The 18,859-nt window shown below is 38.7% G+C and overlaps 1 protein-coding gene across 1 annotated transcript in view; it reads left to right on the forward strand.

Moving 5' to 3' along the window:
- PACRG (parkin coregulated) overlaps window positions 1–18,859 on the forward strand; it is a 496,763-nt gene that overhangs the window by 288,429 nt on the left and 189,475 nt on the right. The window contains exon 4 of the mRNA XM_045805472.2: window positions 9,692–9,841. Within this exon, the coding sequence (XP_045661428.1) occupies window positions 9,692–9,841 (150 nt within the window). The remainder of the gene's footprint in view (window positions 1–9,691; window positions 9,842–18,859) is intronic.

Consider the following 18,859-nt stretch of genomic DNA (forward strand, 5'->3'; position numbering starts at 1 on the left):
GCTTTTCAGAGCAAATGAACATAATGCTAGTAAGTAATGCTCCTACTCTCTCTCCTCCCTGCCCTGTGTTAAACTGAATTGGATATCTACCATGAATGTGAAATGGTCCTTTTCTGTGTGAAGCCAACTAGACTTAAGGGTTAATCTATTCCTGCAGCAAACCAAGCCTATACTGACCACTTCGGATTCCCAAATGAGAACCCATAGCTATTGCGGGAAATGGAATCTGAAATCTTATAGCTTAAAATATCCATTTTATAAGGAAGTCACCTCCATCTTGTGAACTTTCAGTAGCTGAACTAAAGACCACCTCTCTCTGTCCTTTTTGAGAATAGTGTGGCCACTGGAAAGGAACCTGGCCCTTGCTTCTATAGCAGGCTCTCCCATTTTGTGCAAATTAGTCCAACTCCTTGAGCTCAGGAGATGAGTCTGCATCTCCAAAATAAGGAAGTTAATACGTATCTCAGAGAGTTGTTGTGATCGTTACGTGATCATATGTGCAGAAATGCTGAGACCAGGTGAGAAGCAGGCTCTTAATGAGCGGTAAGTGTTGTGTTGAATATGAGCAATCATAGTCAGGTGGGATTATAAAATCCAGCTATCTGATGATTGCTGTTCATTCTTCCTCTCTACCTATTTCTCACACTGTCAGTTACCTTACCACCCTTAAATCCCCGCTGAAAAAGTCATTACTATAAAACTGTAAGAATTCCTGTCCAGAAATAATGTGTTAGTAGATGCAAGGATGATAGTCAGGGGTTAGTCAACTCCAGAAATATTTGAATAGTTAGCTGGTCACTTACCAGAGAAAGCGTTCCTTCTGGACCTGTGATGGGGAGTAGAAATCAGGCCCTGCCCTTTCTGAACAGAGAAAATAAGTCTGAGAGATGCAAAACAAAGATGAGCTGATGGGAATAGAACATATAGCTGTCCTTGCCAAAAAAGCACAGTTGAATAAAAGGGATAAAGAGCCAAAAATAGGAAATTACATTCTCAAACTGAATTCACCATGTATTGACTGTCCCTTTACCATTATCAAATAAACAAAGTTCATCAATTTTCCAGTATAATGTGATGGTTAAGAGCAGATTCTCTGAAGTCAGACTATTTGGTCAAAATCGTAACTCTACCACTTCTGAGCTCTCAGACAAGTTAACCACTTTGGGGCTCAGTCTATAAAATTGGCAGAAGAATAGCACCCAACTTATGGGTTATTTCAGCGATCAAATGAGCTAATACGTTTCAGGCTCTTACCAGAGCACACAATGTAAGTGTAATAAATGTTATCATAAACATCATCATTCTCTGTCTTGATTAAGGCAAAGGTTTTTCATCACCAAGGCTAAAACTTCATCTGGCAATCTTAATCCTTCCCCACGAGGGCTGAGTTCTAGTCAGGAAATAGCGCTACTACAGAGTGTCGCTTGCTGTCTCAGAAGATGCCAGAAAACTCAGCTCCATCCGATGACTTGTTCCTTAAGAGGAAGCTGCTTAAGCTCAGGACCTAGCAGGTGTCCAGTCTGATTGTCCAGAATCCATGCTAAAGTCTGTGTTTGCTGTGCAGCTCTGAACATCTCCTGAACATGTTCCAAGTCTGGCAGCATTTCCACCAGGACTTGCTAAGATGTTGGGAGGAAATACGGTCTAACCACCGTGAGCACAGGCCTTGAGCTCATGCAAACCAGACCCCAGCCTGCCATGAACTAGCTGTGTGGTTTTGGCAAATGAATTATTTCATTTCTCCCAGGGGATTATAAAACCTACTGCCCAGAGATGATGTAAGGATTAACCAATTATATGAGTAGAATGTTTAGCATAGTGCCAAGTCAAGGTGGTAATCATAACAAATTATCACTTTTACCTTCTTGGTGTTCCTTCGTGGTCCTATCTCTGCAGACTTCCTAACTTTCGGTCATTGAAAAATTAATAGATTTGAATTCTATAACTCTCATCAAAGTTACAATAAAAATGTTAGATGGAAAATGGATTAGATCAAGTAGGGACCTCGGTGGTATTGTAGTTGGACCAAATCATCCGAGCATATAACTTGGATTCAATTGTTCACACAGGAAAGAAAAAAAAAGCCTAACTCTTCAACCATTTCTGTGCCTTGCCTACAAAGGAGATCTTGCCAGATGCCTTGCTGATAGTCTGTCTATGATCTCCTTTATGAGAAAACTTATCAGAATATATGAAGTAAGCTTGGCCTGATATTCCAGAGAACTCACCCTGGCTAAATAGTATTTTCTTGGGGGTCCTCAAATAACTTGCTTAAATGATCCATTCCACAATTGTACCAGATATTGATGCCAAACTTAGCAAAACTCTTGCTTTGAGGTGGAAAGGGGGGATCCTTCTCGGAAATGGACATATTCTTCTACCTTCTGTTTAGTGCCCCAACTTCCTGGTTAGGTGAAAAGCCTGTGCATGTTATAGCCTTCTTTATAGTCGACTACTTCCACTGTCTTAAAGCTGGAGCAAATTTAGGAACCTTTCCCCACCAGAGGAAGAAATGTAACTGTAATTCTTAGAAGTAGTGCCTGCTTGTCACAGCAGATTGTGATTTGGTCTTATTCTGAGGATGGAGTCAGGCTGGCCAACTCCTTGCTTGGGTCATCAGTCCATCTGTGGCCCATTCCTTCTGGCTGAACTGAGCCAGCAGGCAGTCTAGGGACAGGGAAGCAAGGTGCAAAGAGACAAACCCTGCACTGTTTTCTGACAGAGCAGGGTATGGGTAAGTTCACTCTCTGTTACTGTTAGAGGTGTTCATGATGTATGAAAGCATGCAAAGGCCCAACCTTGGCTGCAGCAAGAGTGAGGAGTGTGCGGGATTACATTGTTATTCAGGTTCCTTTATGTCTACAAAGTTGTGAGTATAACATCGATCATGCTGAGGACTCTATTGTTAAGACCATGTTGGTAATGAATACATTCATTTATTAAAAAATTATTAATTATATATCTATTCTTAAAACTAAGTATTTAAGGGAAAGAAAAGCCAAACACTCACCAAACACTAAACTGTGTTCTATGGTCCTAAAGTCAGAATATATTCTTGTCAATTGAGAAAGTATAAAAATTAAGTACTTCTAATAACAAAGCTTTGATAGAAAATTTGCATTTTGTATAAAGACAGTTCCTTTCTGTATGGGATGAGAGAAAAATTGATGCTTTTATTTTTAACATAACATTTACTGGAAAACAATGAATTAAAGACAAAATTGTTGCCTTTATCATAGGTTTCCTGGATGCCCATAATAGCTGAGCTAAGTCTCTAATGCTTTGATTGCCCAAGAATATGAGAACTTGGCCATATCACATTTATTTAGCAGCTGAATTCTGTTTGGGAAGAGAAAAATTTTCTACAATCTTGAAACGTACATTTAGTTTGAAAACATACTGTGAATTCATTATACTCTGTAAATTAATGAATTACATGATTAGCACCCCTTGATAAGCAAAATTTATGTCCATTTCAGTCCAATTCAATTAATATATTAGGCCAAACAATCTTAAATATTAATAAAATATTTTAAATTTAAAAAATACTTAAGATACATCATTAGGACATCTATAATAGGCAAATTCTTGGAGATAGCACATAGATGAGAGGTTACCAGGGGCTGTTTTGGATCACGAAAAAGTTTTGGAAATAGATAGTGGTGATGGTTGCACAACTTCGTGAATGTAATTCATGCCACGGAATTGCACACTTGCAAATGGTCAGATGACATTTTATATTATACATACTTGATACAATAAAATAAAAAAAATCATTTAAGATATCAAAATAAATGAGAATGATTCAAAGACTAAAATGTCTACTCTCAGCATTGTAATACTGCATTTTCTTTTAGAAATTCTGGCCTCTGACGTATGACCGAAAATAAATACTAGAAAAGTTAAGATCAATTTATTAATGTTTGTGATAATATAATTACTTATCGAACCCCACTGAATTCACTCAAAAACAATAGAGCCAGTAAGAGAAGTAAGTTCACCAGTAAATAAATATATAAAAATAACATGTTTTTGTGTATGTTATCAAGAATTTTTAGAATGCATATCAGAATAAAATGGTCTTAGACAAATAGTATCAAAGTATAAAATTCCTTTGAGTAAACCTAACAAATTATGCAGAATCTAAATGAAAAATACTGTAAAGCTTTCCTGAGGAGCTTAAAGACAACAAGGAAAATTGAAGAGATACATATTTCTAATGGAAAGATTCAGTAGTAAAGATGCAAATTTCCCCCAAAATATTCTCTAAATTTATTGAAATTTTTATCAGTCTCAAGCATATTTTTTTCTTTTTAAAATATTTTATTTTTTTCATATTTTATTTTATTTTTTTAATAATTTTTATTTTGTTATATTAGTCACCATACAGTACATCCCCAGTTAGTCTCAAGCATATTTTTAAGCTGACCAAATTATTTTAAAGTTTGTCTCAAGATATAAATGGTTAAGAATAATCAAGAAAATACTGCGAAAGCATGAGGAGAGAGTTCTGCATTCCACTAAATTAAAATATACAAAGTCATGATCATGAAAAATAATATTTTTAGGTAAATACGCTAAATATTTTTTAAGCAGTATAAAAAAGCGTGTTTTTTTTTAATGGAATAAAATCCTCTGTGTACGTATGCCTATGGAAAAGATAGTCTCTACTGTTAGCAGCTAAGTATATAAATTTCTCTGTTTACATTGTATTCTACAAAATGATATCATAGTTTTATAACCTACATTTTTCCTCCCCTGTATCTTATAAACATTTTCCTATTTTTAAAATATTTTTCTATTAGGTGACTTTGGTAACTTTGTAATTTTCCATTATATGGGTATACCTGATTTTACTTAATCCATTGTTTTGGGAACATTTAGATTGTGTCTAATTATAAATAATATCTATCACATCCTTCCCTATGACTTTCTGCACAGGTGCATACTTCCTTAGACTAAATGCCCAGAAGTGAAATAGCTGGGTTAAATACTATACACATACAGTAATCCCCACCCCCGCCAACACACACACACTTTTATCCATGGTTTTGCTTTCCATGGTTTCTGTTTCCCGGGGTCAACTGCAATCCAAAAGCAGATGATCCTCCTTCTGGCATATGTCAGAAGGTCATTAGTAGCCTAATGTTAGGTCACAATTCCTACATCATTCCTCTCACTTTATCTCATCATATAGGTATTTTGTCCTCTCTCATCACCACAAGAAAGGTGAGTATAGTACAATAAGATAGAGAGGGAGAGAGACCACATTCACGTAACTTTTATTATAGTATATTGTTATAATTGCTATATTAGTTATAATTGCTAATTTCTTATTGCACCTAACTTATAAATTAAACTTCATGATAAGAATGTACGTATGGAAAAAAAAAACATGGCATATGTGGGCTTTGGTACTATCTGTTATTACAAGCATTTACTGGGGGTGGTGGAACATATCCCCCATGGATAAGGGGGGAACTACTATATACTATATTGCTATAGAAAGATTGTGATGGCTTACAATATGGTATCTATGAGAGTGCCTCTTTTCCCACACCTGTGTCCACACTGAGTATTAAATTTTCAAAAACTTCTTGTTAAATGATATTCAAAATTATAAAGTAGTGTTATTTTGATTACTAATGAAGCTGAACATTCTGGAATATTAATTATTGTTTTATTAATTTATATATTCATATTCCTTGCCCATGTTTTCTTTTTTTTTACTTTATACGCTTTTTAATTAACATATAATGTCCTTGACCATTTTTTAATTAACAAATTCAGTCTTATTGGTTTGTGATAGCTATTTGTATATCAAGGATATTAACATTTATAGTATATGTCAAAAATATTTTTGAGACTTTATTGTTTGCTTTTGCATTTTGTTTGGTGTTTCCAGTTTTAAAAGAAGTAGAAATATTTCCATTTTTCTTGATTCCCCACTAGTGAATCATATCTACTAGTAGAAAATGTTCAGACTTTGCAAAAATTATAGCAATAATGGATTTTATGCTTGAGAAAAATCATATGACTTATAACCATCTAAGATGAATAAGTTTTACCACTTTGACTTTAAATTATTTTTTCCTTATTCTTCAGCAATTTCTGTATATCTGGAAGCTCTATCTTGTTGATTATACCTGAAGGAAGTAAGAAATACAATAGAAATCCAATTCTCTGAATAGAAAGGTTCCACTGGCTGATCTATAATGTCAGTAGATATCTCATGTCAGACCCTTTTCAAAATCTTAAATCTTGAGTTCAAAGTCCTCACTTATGTCTTGACAATAGCTTTCAGGCCCATCAAGACAAGAATAAACACATTTCTGCTCTTTCAAGCTACAGAATCATATTCTTTATATCTGTTAACATACTTTTTCAAAGGAAAAGAACTTTGTTTCAAAAAAAAAGCCCTCTTTTTTATTTAATTCCATTGGGATGGTAAGAACAAAAAGACTTCCAACTTAATGGTATATCTTAATTCCTCAAGAATGAGGAAGAAAAATAGAGGAACTGAAGTGGAAAGGGGCAATATAAAAAAAAAAATCCCTCTTGGATAAAGTTAAGGGGCTTTTATACTGCATACCCTGGCTTTATTTCACAGTGACTGCAGACGCTTTAGAGCTATTCCCTGGTCATTTAGGAGGACCAGAGTTCCATTTTAGATGCCATTAAGAGTAATGGTTCACACATTTTACTTGTCAGTCATTGTCAATCCAATAACACTTATCACAAACATGTTAATTCAATAAGGTTGCAGTAAAATGAAATAATTATTTCCTGATAGCTGTTACTACTGTCCATGGTGAGAGAGATTATTAGTTTATTTCCAAGTGATCAATTATCTATACAGATAGGCATAAACCTAATCAACACAAGTTTGTTATTATTACTCATACATATAAAAGCTTTACTCCTTAATCAATATATTCTATATGGCAAACTCTAACATTGGTAGTAAATGAGCATATTCTAGGCTGTTTTCTTGCAAGCTTTGTTTGGTATGTATATTCTAAAAGAAGGAAGCTGTGAAAGGCCAGTATTCTGTAGCCACTATGGCTCCTGCAGTTACCAGATGGGCTCTACACGATGATAAAACTATTTAGAAGACTGTTTCTATGCTCTCTGGAGTTTGTTCCCACATTGCTAAGTAGAACTTTATCCCAATGAGCTAGAGTCAACCTTTTAGAAGGAGGACTCTTTTCTCTAAGAGGAGACAGCCTCTCGCATGCTGTTCCCTCTCCTGGAGTACTCTTCACCTAAGTAACAGCTCCTCATCCCTTGAGTCTGTCCCTGTGCCTCGGAGCCTTCTTTACTCACTCAGCTGGGCTGGTTGCCCCTTTTGATTTGCTGTTTTAATAATTTATCTTTCTTATGAATATCCTATCTATCTTATGAATATTCATCAAACTTGTAGTATTTGTTCACTATCTTCTTCATACCACATGATAAGCCCCAAAAGAATGAGTGCCATATCTCTCTTATTCAGTTCCCTGTCTCCAGTTCCTAAAACAGTGACTGGCACGTACACATTCTCAACAAATACTTGACGAATGAAGATTAAGTAAACACATACTTGTAAAGTGCTTTGCTTAATTCCTGGAATATGGAGGCATTTGGTATATGCTGGTACTAGTGCATGAACTCTCACACAGCTCTATGCAGTTCTGAACCCTAAACATGTTCAGCTTCCTTAGTACTCTTTTTGAAAGTGTTTACTGCCCATAATTCTCATAGCAACATTTCTACAGCTTCCCAAGTTCTCTTCTGTTAAACTGAGCTGGGTCAGTAGTCAAGGTTCAGTACCTGGTTACCTGAAAAAAAAAAAAAAAAAAAAAACAAGTTTTAGAATGGATAAAACCAGAAAAAGAGCCCCCACTACTGACTGTGCAATACTACACCTACCCTTCACCCTTCCAACCTTCCCTCTGACACTTTGCTTTTGAATATCTTATTACTACAACTTTTAGGCTAAATGATAGCCTTCTATTTCTAGTTGTTTTCAGAATATAGTATGGCCTGCAGTGTGTCTAAATGCTGTGGTAATGAGCCATCATACAAACAAAATTCCATAGTTATATTTAGATTGGTTCCCTGAGTTAAACCTGAGCCATCTCCATTCATCACGTTTGTGTTTACAGACGGTCCTCAACTTAAAATTGTTTGATTTAGGATTTCTCCTACATAAAGTTGAAAAACTCTAAGATGGTGTAAAACCCATATGCATTCAGTAGAAACTAAACTTTGAATTTTGATCTTTTTCTGGGCTAACGATATGCAGTAGAATATTCTCTCATGATGCTGGGAGGTGGCAATGAGCTATAATTCCCAGTCAGAAATGCAGGGATAAACAATTGATACACTCACGATTCTGTACCCATACAACCATTCTGGTTTTCACCTTCAATAGAGTATTCAATAAATACATGAGATATTCAACACTTTTGACCCTGGGAGGCTGGGAATCTGGTTGTATCATTACTAATATGGGGTCTGTAGGAAAAAATATCAAGTTTATGGAGGCAACTTATCTTTGGAACACACTGAATTTGAGGTGTTAGAAGATCCTGGCTATTGGGAATGTGAGCTAGAGCTCAATAATGTCAGGACTGTATCCCATGTATTGACCCTGGTGTCATCCCTATTGGTAGCCTGGCTCCCTTTGTCCTTCCATAAATGACACATAGTTTAATCATAGCCAATCTTTTCTTTAGAAGATGCATCATCTTATAAATAAGAGCCTTTGACTGTATCTTGGAATAATCTGGGGGCATCACAGTTTGTTACCACCTCTGACGTTCTATGATAGATGCTTTATGTAGCCCTTCTGTTTAAATCTTGGAACTTTTAATCATTTTAGAAAGTAAATAAGACATTCCCATGATTGAGGAACTTGAGACTGTGTAGGGGAGTTGGCAGGTTTATACACCCAGCTACCAGTGCCCTGATCCCCAGTCCTCTGCTTTCCCCGCTGGAAAAAATGGTACCTTCCAGACCCAGCACGTGGGGGTACAACCGGGTAACTTACTGTTTCCCATCCTATTTCTGCAGTGTAGCTTGTGACTGTGCATTCAGAATTGATCTTTAAAACCATTTTGCATTCTTTTGGTCTCTTATTTACTGTTGATTCCTTCTAAAGTTCTGAGCTTAAAAAATGTTTTCTTTCCTGCTTTCTTGAGAGTCTAAATGTAGTCACTTTATGTTCACTTCTACCAGGAACATTGTCAATATTTGTTAACAGCCTGTAGTTTCTACTCACACACACCCCACCCAGTTCTCCCTTCCCAAATAAATGTTTGTTTCATGGTAATGGTTTCAAGGATCACATAGGTTGTTAACTGGAGAGGATTGTTGCATAGAAATTTGTCTGTCAGCCTTCATGGGGCCCTTTTACCCCAGCGACACTAACAGATCTCATCCATCACCAGCCTCTTCTGTGAAGGATGATGAGTGGCCTCCTTAGGGTTGGTGAGGAATGAGCAAAAGCTGGAAGAACAAATAATGCACAAACAAGATCTTGTTTATAACATTAAAGGCTGCGGTGCATCATTCGAAACTGTAATAATAAAGGTTCATCCAACTAACCGGGTACAGTGCAGTTAAGTGGTCTACAAGCCAACTTCACCTTAACGTTGTAGAAATTAATGCTTTTTATTTTTGGTTTGCTTCTTGTCCTACCTTGAAGATGCCTTGAACCTTCGGAACCGACAAGTCATCTGCGTCACCCTGAAAGTCCTCCAGCATCTGGTTGTGTCAGCTGAGATGGTGGGTGAAGCGCTGGTGCCCTATTACCGTCAGATCCTCCCCATCCTGAACATCTTTAAGAATATGAATGGTGAGTGATCCCAGGAGTCAAATGTCTTTTAAGCCTGAAAAAAAGGGAGTGGTTTGAAGTAGAGTTAATTAGCAACACATTTAGGATTTATTATTGCTTATAAACCAAGATCCATTTGGAGATCTAAATAGCGTAACTCCCACCTTTCTCCTGCTACTCCCCAGAGAAACAGTAAAATTAACAATTTCATTTATTACTCCTCACACATACAGCTTCCTTACTCAGTACAGAAGCGCCGAAGCCATTCTATAATCTTCCAATAATTAAATTGTAAAAGTTTTTTTTAATAGTCTTTTGAATACATTAGTAGGTTTTGAGCTTGTCCTTTGTCTTGGTAGTAATTCTACCTTTACAGACTTTCTGTTAAAATTGCAGTTTTTATTAATTGGTTTAAGATGAATTTTTAAAGCAATGTTATTAAAATATGGCTTGGGGAGTTTTAATATATGTTCTCTCATTTCTAAAAAAAAGAAAAAAAGATAATTTGTAGTTATTTAGTTGGTAGTGAGTGCTGATTATAAATACATATGTGCTGATGCATTTATTTGTTTTAATTATTCTATAAGCTTTGGAAAGCACTGTGAGCTCAGCTAAATCTGCTTTACCCTCACAACGGTACTAGCAAGCTGTGGTCTCTAGCAGGCAGTGGATGCATATTTGTTCATCGGGAGCGTGATTTTCCTTTTACTCCTCTTGAAAAGATGTGATTCTAATTTTCTTTTATGTTGCTAACTTTAAATTTCCATACTTCTCACATGCACAGCGTAAGTCAACATTTGAAGTTAATTCCTGACAGTCATGTAAAATAAGGTAGCAATTTAGTGGAACACTGCATGAAAATTTTGTGACATGATCTGCTCACGTACATACAAGAAAAAAAAAAGTCAGACAAAAAAAAGTGAGTGTCCCTGCCACATACAACTCCTTTGTTTGGAATCACTATCTTTTATATTCTTAAATTGCTATTAAAAGTCTGGTTAATCAGGCAGACTATTCAGGAAATCATGGAGTCTTCAGAAAGTCCTTAGCTGTCTTTCAATAGTAGGACCTACTTACATAGTAAAAAGGACTCACCTGGAGTTATGGGAGCTTAAGAATGCTCATAATGGAGTGAGTTAATATCATTCCAAAATACCTGAATGGCAGAAGACTCAATGTGGACATTGAGACAAGTTTCAGGAAACTAAAAACTGGGTGTTAGTAAGTGAATCTCCTGTGATCCAATAAACTGACCGTTTTAGTAACAGCATTTCTACTTCATAGAAAATACTTGTTTGCCTACTTTTTATTCAGACTTCCTATTTTTACTGAATAGCAGCGTCGAATATTCATGGGATTATAGAATGACTATGCGTGCACATCGTTCAATTTTGGTTCATTAAAGGAGACCTCAGTTCCCCCGTTGTATCTAGACTCCAGTTAACTGGAAAGAGATGGAGAGATGGCAGAGAGAAAGATGACAGAAATAGAGAGATGGGGGCGCCTGGGTGGCACAGCGGTTAAGCGTCTGCCTTCGGCTCAGGGCGTGATCCCGGCGTTATGGGATTGAGCCCCACGTCGGGCTCCTCCGCTATGAGCCTGCTTCTTCCTCTCCCACTCCCCCTGCTTGTGTTCCCTCTCTCGCTGGCTGTCTCTATCTCTGTCAAATAAATAAATAAAATCTTAAAAAAAAAAAAAAGAAATAGATGACAGAGAGAGAGTTACTTAAAACCTGGAAGAATCAAGGAGCAGCCACCCCCAGAAAGTCTCAGTTGAAGCTAACAGTTTTCAAGTGTGTGATTAGCTAGGGTCTCCCCAGTAATCCTCCCGGAAACCTATGGACAATGTGCTATTGCTATGTCCATGTTTTCATGTTAAAAGCTGTCTCTCTGGCACTCTTCTTGTGTATAAACACGTGCTTCTGTGCCTGACCGTCATGGACCATGAGCTCTCACACACGTCTCCCCTCCCTCACTTGAGTAGGACCACCCTGGGCTAATGCTTTCGCTGTCCCACAGCGGAATCTGCAGCTTGAATCTAAGCATCATTTTGTACTGTATAAAAGAAGAAAAACGGCGATGTTCAAAAGACAATTAGAATCTCCCTCATCCTCAGGGAAACCTGGAAAGAAGAGTAAGTACAGCCACCACAGAGAGAGAAATCACTAGATTCTTAAACAAAAGCAATTGGTTTCTACATCTCTCTCATACTTTTGATTTCATTCTTTAACTCACAGATGTCCACATGGCTAACAGAAGAAGTAATTGGCTTTAGGACTACACCCCTATTTAGGTTTTATCGATGTGGGAATTTATAGCTTATACCCTAGCCTTCACTGGCCCCAAACGAGGTTAATTATTTTGGAACCTTTCGAAATGCATGCACGAGGAATCCTACATTCAACTATTTCTCTGCTTAATATCTTTCTGACATTTGAGGGGGTAAAATATTAGCTTTAGCTTCATTTTCTACTTATCTTAGAAACCTGTCAGTACAATGCAGAATGCAGGAAGCTGGATTTCCAGAGGGTCATATTACAAAATTGGAGCATTCTAGCTATAAAACTTAGAACTATTCTTCAAAGTGGCTATGTTGCATAGGTCCAGTTCTCCCAGAAGAAGCATATCCCACAGGATTTCCAGTTACATTGAAATGTTACTATAGAAATAATTTAACTTTAATAGCAGTTTAATAAATCCTGTTTTATGATTGTAGACATTCATATTCACAGACCATATATACTTATTTTATCTAAGCAGCTGTATAGTACCAGTTATATTTATAAAGAAAATTATATTAGAAATTCATAGCATGTAACATTCAAAAAATTCATCCTTAATTTCAATGTATTTAAAACAATTCCACACGTTTGTTTCCTCTTTTCCCTACTTAACTTTCACATAAATCAATGTCCTGTTAAATTCAGATTGAAACATATTTCTTTCAAGCCCCACCACAAAATATTTGTTTAGAATGAGACCAGAAATAAGTGCCAGCAAGAAAGAAGGAATGAGAGAACAGTCCTTCCAATGTAATGACCTTGTCCTCTGTCAGTGTTCCCGCCAAGTGCAAGCTTTAGCTTCATCCCACTGCCTGCTCCTTTTCTGCAATTTCTGTCCTATTTTAATGTCCAATGGACTTTGTTGGAAATGAGCAGTGGGGCTGAGGAGATAAGAGCTGGACAAACAGTGAAGCGGGCTTGGACTCCAGGGCACCCCGGACTTGGAGACTTCCCCAAGGAGCAAAGGGAGCCAAAGACGGGCAGGCAGGAGTGGGGAGCGCTGGCAGCACCGATCTGTGCCCCAATCTACACTTCTACAGGTATTCAGACTTACAGCAAGCCCCACCAGATTATTCCTGTCCTGAGGGTCAGAGTGGCTTTGTGTTTCTCTTTACACGTAACATTTTTTACAGGGTTTAATTAAGCTAAATTTTAAAAGTTATAAAAACAACAGAAGTCTAAGATGAAAGTTGTAATGTGGAGTAGGGTAACATCTAGAGTCAGAAGATGCAAATCGTAGCTGGCCCTGAGCTTACATTACTTTTAAATTCTTCTAAATCATCTCTACAACATGTAAGAGCGTCTTTTTTGTAGGGTTGATGTGACAATTCAAGATACCGTGTCCATAGGTTCTTCGGGTACAGCCTGGCCTTGACTGGGTGTTCAGTGAGACAGCTGTCTTTATCATATGACATGATATACAAAACACTATTATATGCATGCAGTATCTGTATATCATAATTATAACACTATATAAATTATTATATCACAACATGAATAGATGATTGAGTGTGTTGGGCCCCCTGTTGGGCAACTCATCCCCTTGGCCCTTCTGTGAGCCTGGGGTACGGATTCCTGGTTTTCCAGCAGGGGCAATCCCTTCGCCTCAAAGTATTCATCTTGCCTCTGATTGCCAAATGCCCGGTGGGTGGCCAAATAAGTTAAGGACTCTGGGATTCATTCAAAGATAACTTGTTTCCAAGTCCATCTCTTCCTGGCATAACCTTTAAGCTGGAACACGTGACTGATGTTTTAGAGAAAGTCATAGTTTAAAAAGACAGGCCCAAGTGTGACCAACAGGGGACACCTGGATCAGTATCCTCTTTGGAAGAGCCGAAGTACTAAGTTTGAGCTTGTTTTTCTTAATTCTAAGCAATCAATTTTGGGTATCTAAACCATGCTGTCTTTCCAGTCCCTGCTTTGAGGTGAAAGAGAAAGAAGAATCTCTGCAATAGCAATTTCTTCTTTTCTGTATCCTTTCACAAGTGTTATTAAAGGTTACAGAAAATTAAGACAATAGGAATGTTCAATTTATAGTTTCCAGAGATGAAACTACAAAATTAATGGTGCAGTGTATTGCATTTGAGAAGCATGAAACAATAAATGGCATTAAAACATTTATAGCTAAAATATGGGCCTCTGCCAGCAGATCAGAGCTCTCCAATCACCCTGTTTTCTGAAGGCAATCCTAATTTTGGTTCCTTTGTTTCCAGCTGCACCAGTAGTCCTAAAACAGTTCAGAGACTCCAGGCATCAGTGATTCTAATAGCACCATAAGTTTATGTCATGGAACATGTGAAACTAGAGTAATGAAACAACGTTTGTTTATGTGGATGTGGAAATCAAACATGGCCCCTTGTGTGTAGGTTTTCCTAGGATGGTTCTAGGATGTGTGCCACTAGAGACTAATAAAAGTCAATGAAAAAGGGATTTAAAAATTGCAATTCAGGTTCAGACACATTAAAACATATAGATATGAAAATGCATTAAACTTGCAAAATTTCAGAGTATTTGTACCAAGTCTTTGACCCTGAAGTTTAAGTAGTTTGAAAAAGCTAGAAACAATTGTTTTCTGCTGGTGGTCATTTAAAACACTTCTAATGAAAACCTAAGTGTTCTCAGTCAACCTGATTCAAACTCTCCCAGATGTTTCTGTGAGCCCAATGGGACCTGTTCTCAATGGTCCTTTGAAATGTTGATGAACTTTTGGGAGCTCATTGTGTACCAAAAGTCTTTAGTTTTTTGTCTTGTAATTGTATAAAGGTTATTTCACAGAGCTTTAAATTTAATTGTGGGATTAAGGTTTATCCCCTGTGGGATTCTGTCCAATTTTGTGGATGACTTATATTTTAGAAATTTACTTCAAAGTTTCTTTGAAATCATTAGCTTTATTAGACGTGAAGGCATGTGAATGTCCTCAGTTTACTAAGGAATGTTATTAGAACTACCGCCTCCATTCTCGAAAGGTAGATTCAGAATGATCTTGTGTCTGTCTCATCTCTTCTGAGTTCTTCCTCAATTCGGATTTAACTAGCTGCCCTAAGGAGAATCCTAGGATCATAACAAAGCCAGCAGATAGGCATAGGGGCCCTTTGGTCTGCACCTGTCTCCAATTTACTTAACTACCATGTCCCACCATAAGTTCCACGAGGTCAAAACATTCATGTTGGGTTTTCTTTCTCCTGTACAGGCTGTGGCACACCTACAAGAATTAGGTGCTTCGCAGGTGTTTGTGTAGGGTTCATACCCTAATCCAGTCTGCCGGACCAGTACTTGTTTATTCAGTTCTGTCCTAAATAAGTAGCTTCACTATTTCATGAGGTAACCCATTCTTCTTCCAAAAAGAAAGGCCTGTCCTAAACTAAATTGAAAGCTATGGCTAACATTCTATCTAATTTACCTGTCTAATCTAAACCACACAGAACAGTGTTGGATCCCTTTCCCAAAGAGCAGGCCTTTAAAAAAATTATATACAACTTTCCTTCCCTCTCAATCTTAATTTCTCCAAGATCAAGGTCTCTTCTTCCAAGTGTTCTTTATTAGCACAGCTTCCAAAATCTCAGGGGGTGGGGAGGGAGGACCCACAGATCTGCAAACACTGATGACTACAGTAATCTGAGAACAGCCCCAGGGGACAGAGCATCGAGAGAAAAGTCAAGACTTCCTTGCTCCCCCTAAGGCACCCTACATGTGGTCACCCTATAAGATGGCGTACCATTTTGAAATCTACAAATGCTTGCTGAATCAATTTCCTCTTCACTCAGACTGCTTCATTCAAGGTTTTCAAACCCAATTCACTAGTGTAAAAAAAAAAAAAAAAAGTCCATATTGGTGGCAGGCACATACTAGAAATTGCCTCTGTATCTCTTCTTCTCTGTAGACTTTACTGGTTGCATCTGCCAAGAGGAAAAAATTATTCTCCAGGTTGTGTCTCTGTATCTAGAACATGTGAGCTGGCAGGGTGATGACCAAGGAAACCAGAATCCAGTTCTGAAGGCTGTGTAGTAGTTTCTTAGGGCTGCTGTAAGACATTTCCACAAACTGAGAGGCTTCAACAACAGAAAATAATTGTCACCTGGTTCTGATGTCAGTAGGCCATGCTCGCCAAGTCTCTAGGGAAGAACCCAGGCCATGCCTGTCTCCTCGCTCCTGGTGCGCCTGGCAATCCTTGGCTTGGAGATGCATCACTCCAGTTGCTGCCTCCATCTGCACGTGACATTTTCCCCTGTGTGTCTGTCTCTATGTCTCTTCTCTTTGGAAAAGCACACGAGTCCTTATAAGGATTGGGTGAAGGGCCCACCCTACCCCAGGATGACTTCATCTCAAAGAATCACATCACAAGGGCCCCATTTCCAAGTAAGACCACATTTGGAGGTTCCAGAAAGGATGTGAATTTGGGAGGACAATGTTCAACCCAGGACAGACTTGAATAACTCTCCCTCAGGGTGCATGGAGATAAAATCCCATCCTTGATAAGTAAAGCTAGAGGTTTTGCATGCCTTTCACTCCCTCACGTCGTCATAACTGGAGGCAGACTCCCACTTTCCACAACAGCAATTCTACTCATTTTCCTTTCAGCAGGATGGGTTTGTCGAATAAGAAAGGAAAGGGATCTAGGCGAGCATGAGCAGAGGAGATGGCAAAGAATTAATTTTGTTTTTCAGTGATGCTGCAAACTAAGCAAAGAGGGGAAGCAAATGCTTCCTCAGCTTGGAGTGCTGCCCCGGGTACCCCAGAATCGCTCAAGGGGGCTGCTGCCACCAGCCCAGGGACCCACTCTGGGTAGGGGACTGCATCACCTTCACCTGATCTTGTGTCCATCCAACCAGCTGGGTGAGGGGATCAGGTCACTGTGTGCTTGAATGGGGTTTGGACAAGTAAGTTGGGGTTCACCTTGTGGACAAGGACAAGTAGAACAACATGTGAAAAACAAGAAGTGGGACAGTCTTTAAGAGCAAAGGCTCTGGCATCAGGTTTCCGGGTCTGAACCCTGGCTTGAGGTTCACCAGCTGTGTGACCTTTGATGGATTATATAACTACTCTGTGCCTCCATCTCCTTAATTAGGAAAGCAGTTTGTTTGGAGAACTAGAGAGAGCTCATTGACCTGCAGGGAGCTGCAAGGGGGTCACTTTGGAAGGGTGTCGATGGCATGAAGATGAGGGAAATGGAGGGTGGAACGTGAGCGAAGTTGTTTTGCAAACTAGCAGGTGGTGGGTAAATGTCACATCTGTTGTCTGCCTCACGGGTTGTGGGGAAAGTTGTGGTTTCAGGTCCTTCCAAGAAAACTAAGTTAAATCGATTAAAATTCATATAATTTGGTAAGGTGACGAGATACAATATAAATTTTCAAGAATCAATATTTGTTTTACATGCCAGCAGTCAGAAACACAATGCGAAATTTGCTTTCTAGCTGTTAATAGTCCGCACTGGCAGAAGTATTCTGTTGGAGAACAGTGGAACTTCCACTGTTCCACTCTTCCTCCTCCTGTTCGATAGTTTTAGCTCCTTCTCTGGATTCCTCACTTCATTTCAGGAGAGGGTTGAAATATTTATTTAATCAAGAGGCCTAATCTAGAGGTTTCTCGAAAATCGCCCACCCTAATGGACTATTGAAATCCCAGCATTTTCCAGAACAGACACTGCTTTCAGTTTGTAAGTGGCTTTTATATTTGCAGTTTCTCTGTGTGAATCTTTCTGAATCTTCATGTCCGAGTTGCATCCTGGGCATCCCAGGTTTACCTGAGTTAGCTACATCTTCTAGTTTTTACCACGGCACCTCCCTCCTGCCCCCTGGCTAACCTAGATGGGTCAGATGGTCAGAAGAACGCCAAATTGTAGGCGCATTCTTGACCCAGGCACATCACGATAGCCCCAGATTATAATGGCAGACTTAGTGTTATCTAGAATGAGTTGCATAGGTAAACCCCGTTAATCATCTCTAAACTGCTGCAATAGGGCTGTTGTTTTATGGAAAGAAAAGTGTGAGGTGGGTTCCGGCCATCTATGCCCCACTGCCTGCTTGCTGGAATGGACCATGTGTCCTACACCTATGGTCTTGACCTTGAGTGACCACCCTAATTCCAGTCCAGGGACTCTCCGGAGATAGCACTTGTTTTTTCCCCAGAAGTGAACTCCAACATCGTGTCCTCTCAGGAACCTTTCCTGATCTTGCTGCGACCAGCAGGAGGAATTGGTTTCTCTCACCTAGGGCTTGCTAACATCTCTCCTGTTGTGAAGATTCGTGTTTCCTTTGTCTGTCTCTTCAACTAGTCCGGCTGGGAGGGCCCAGAGGCAGGGAGAGGGTACGGACAACTGGCTGTTTGTTCAACCTGTCTGCCAAACCATGTGTGAAATTTGTGTTTTGTCCCCCCTCACACCCACACTGAGGTACTCCAAAGTGGATCAACATACAGAATGATTCGATTCCAGCTGGTTCCCAGTCCTTGGCCAGTACATCTCCACCGCTAGCTGGAAACTGGCACATTTCTGAGTAGGAGATTTCTACCAGTTCAGCTAAGGCCTTTAAGATATGCCTAGAGAAATCTGTATAATATGCTTTAATGTATTTAAAAGCTCAAGATGGGCCCCAAATGAGCAAGCATGCAAATATTCGCCCAAGAGAAAACAATGTTCTTTTCTATTTTTGCAACAGAAAGTTTTACTTAATCTGGGCCAGAAAGCACATAGTGATTTCTAAAGCTTTAATTTGAGGAGGCTCCTATATTCGGCCAGATCATAATTTGTACTTTTTAAGTCA

Source organism: Ursus americanus, chromosome 11 (assembly GCF_024610735.1).
Source record: "Ursus americanus isolate L20-20 chromosome 11, mUrsAme1.1.p, whole genome shotgun sequence".
Taxonomy (NCBI): Eukaryota; Metazoa; Chordata; class Mammalia; order Carnivora; family Ursidae; genus Ursus; species Ursus americanus.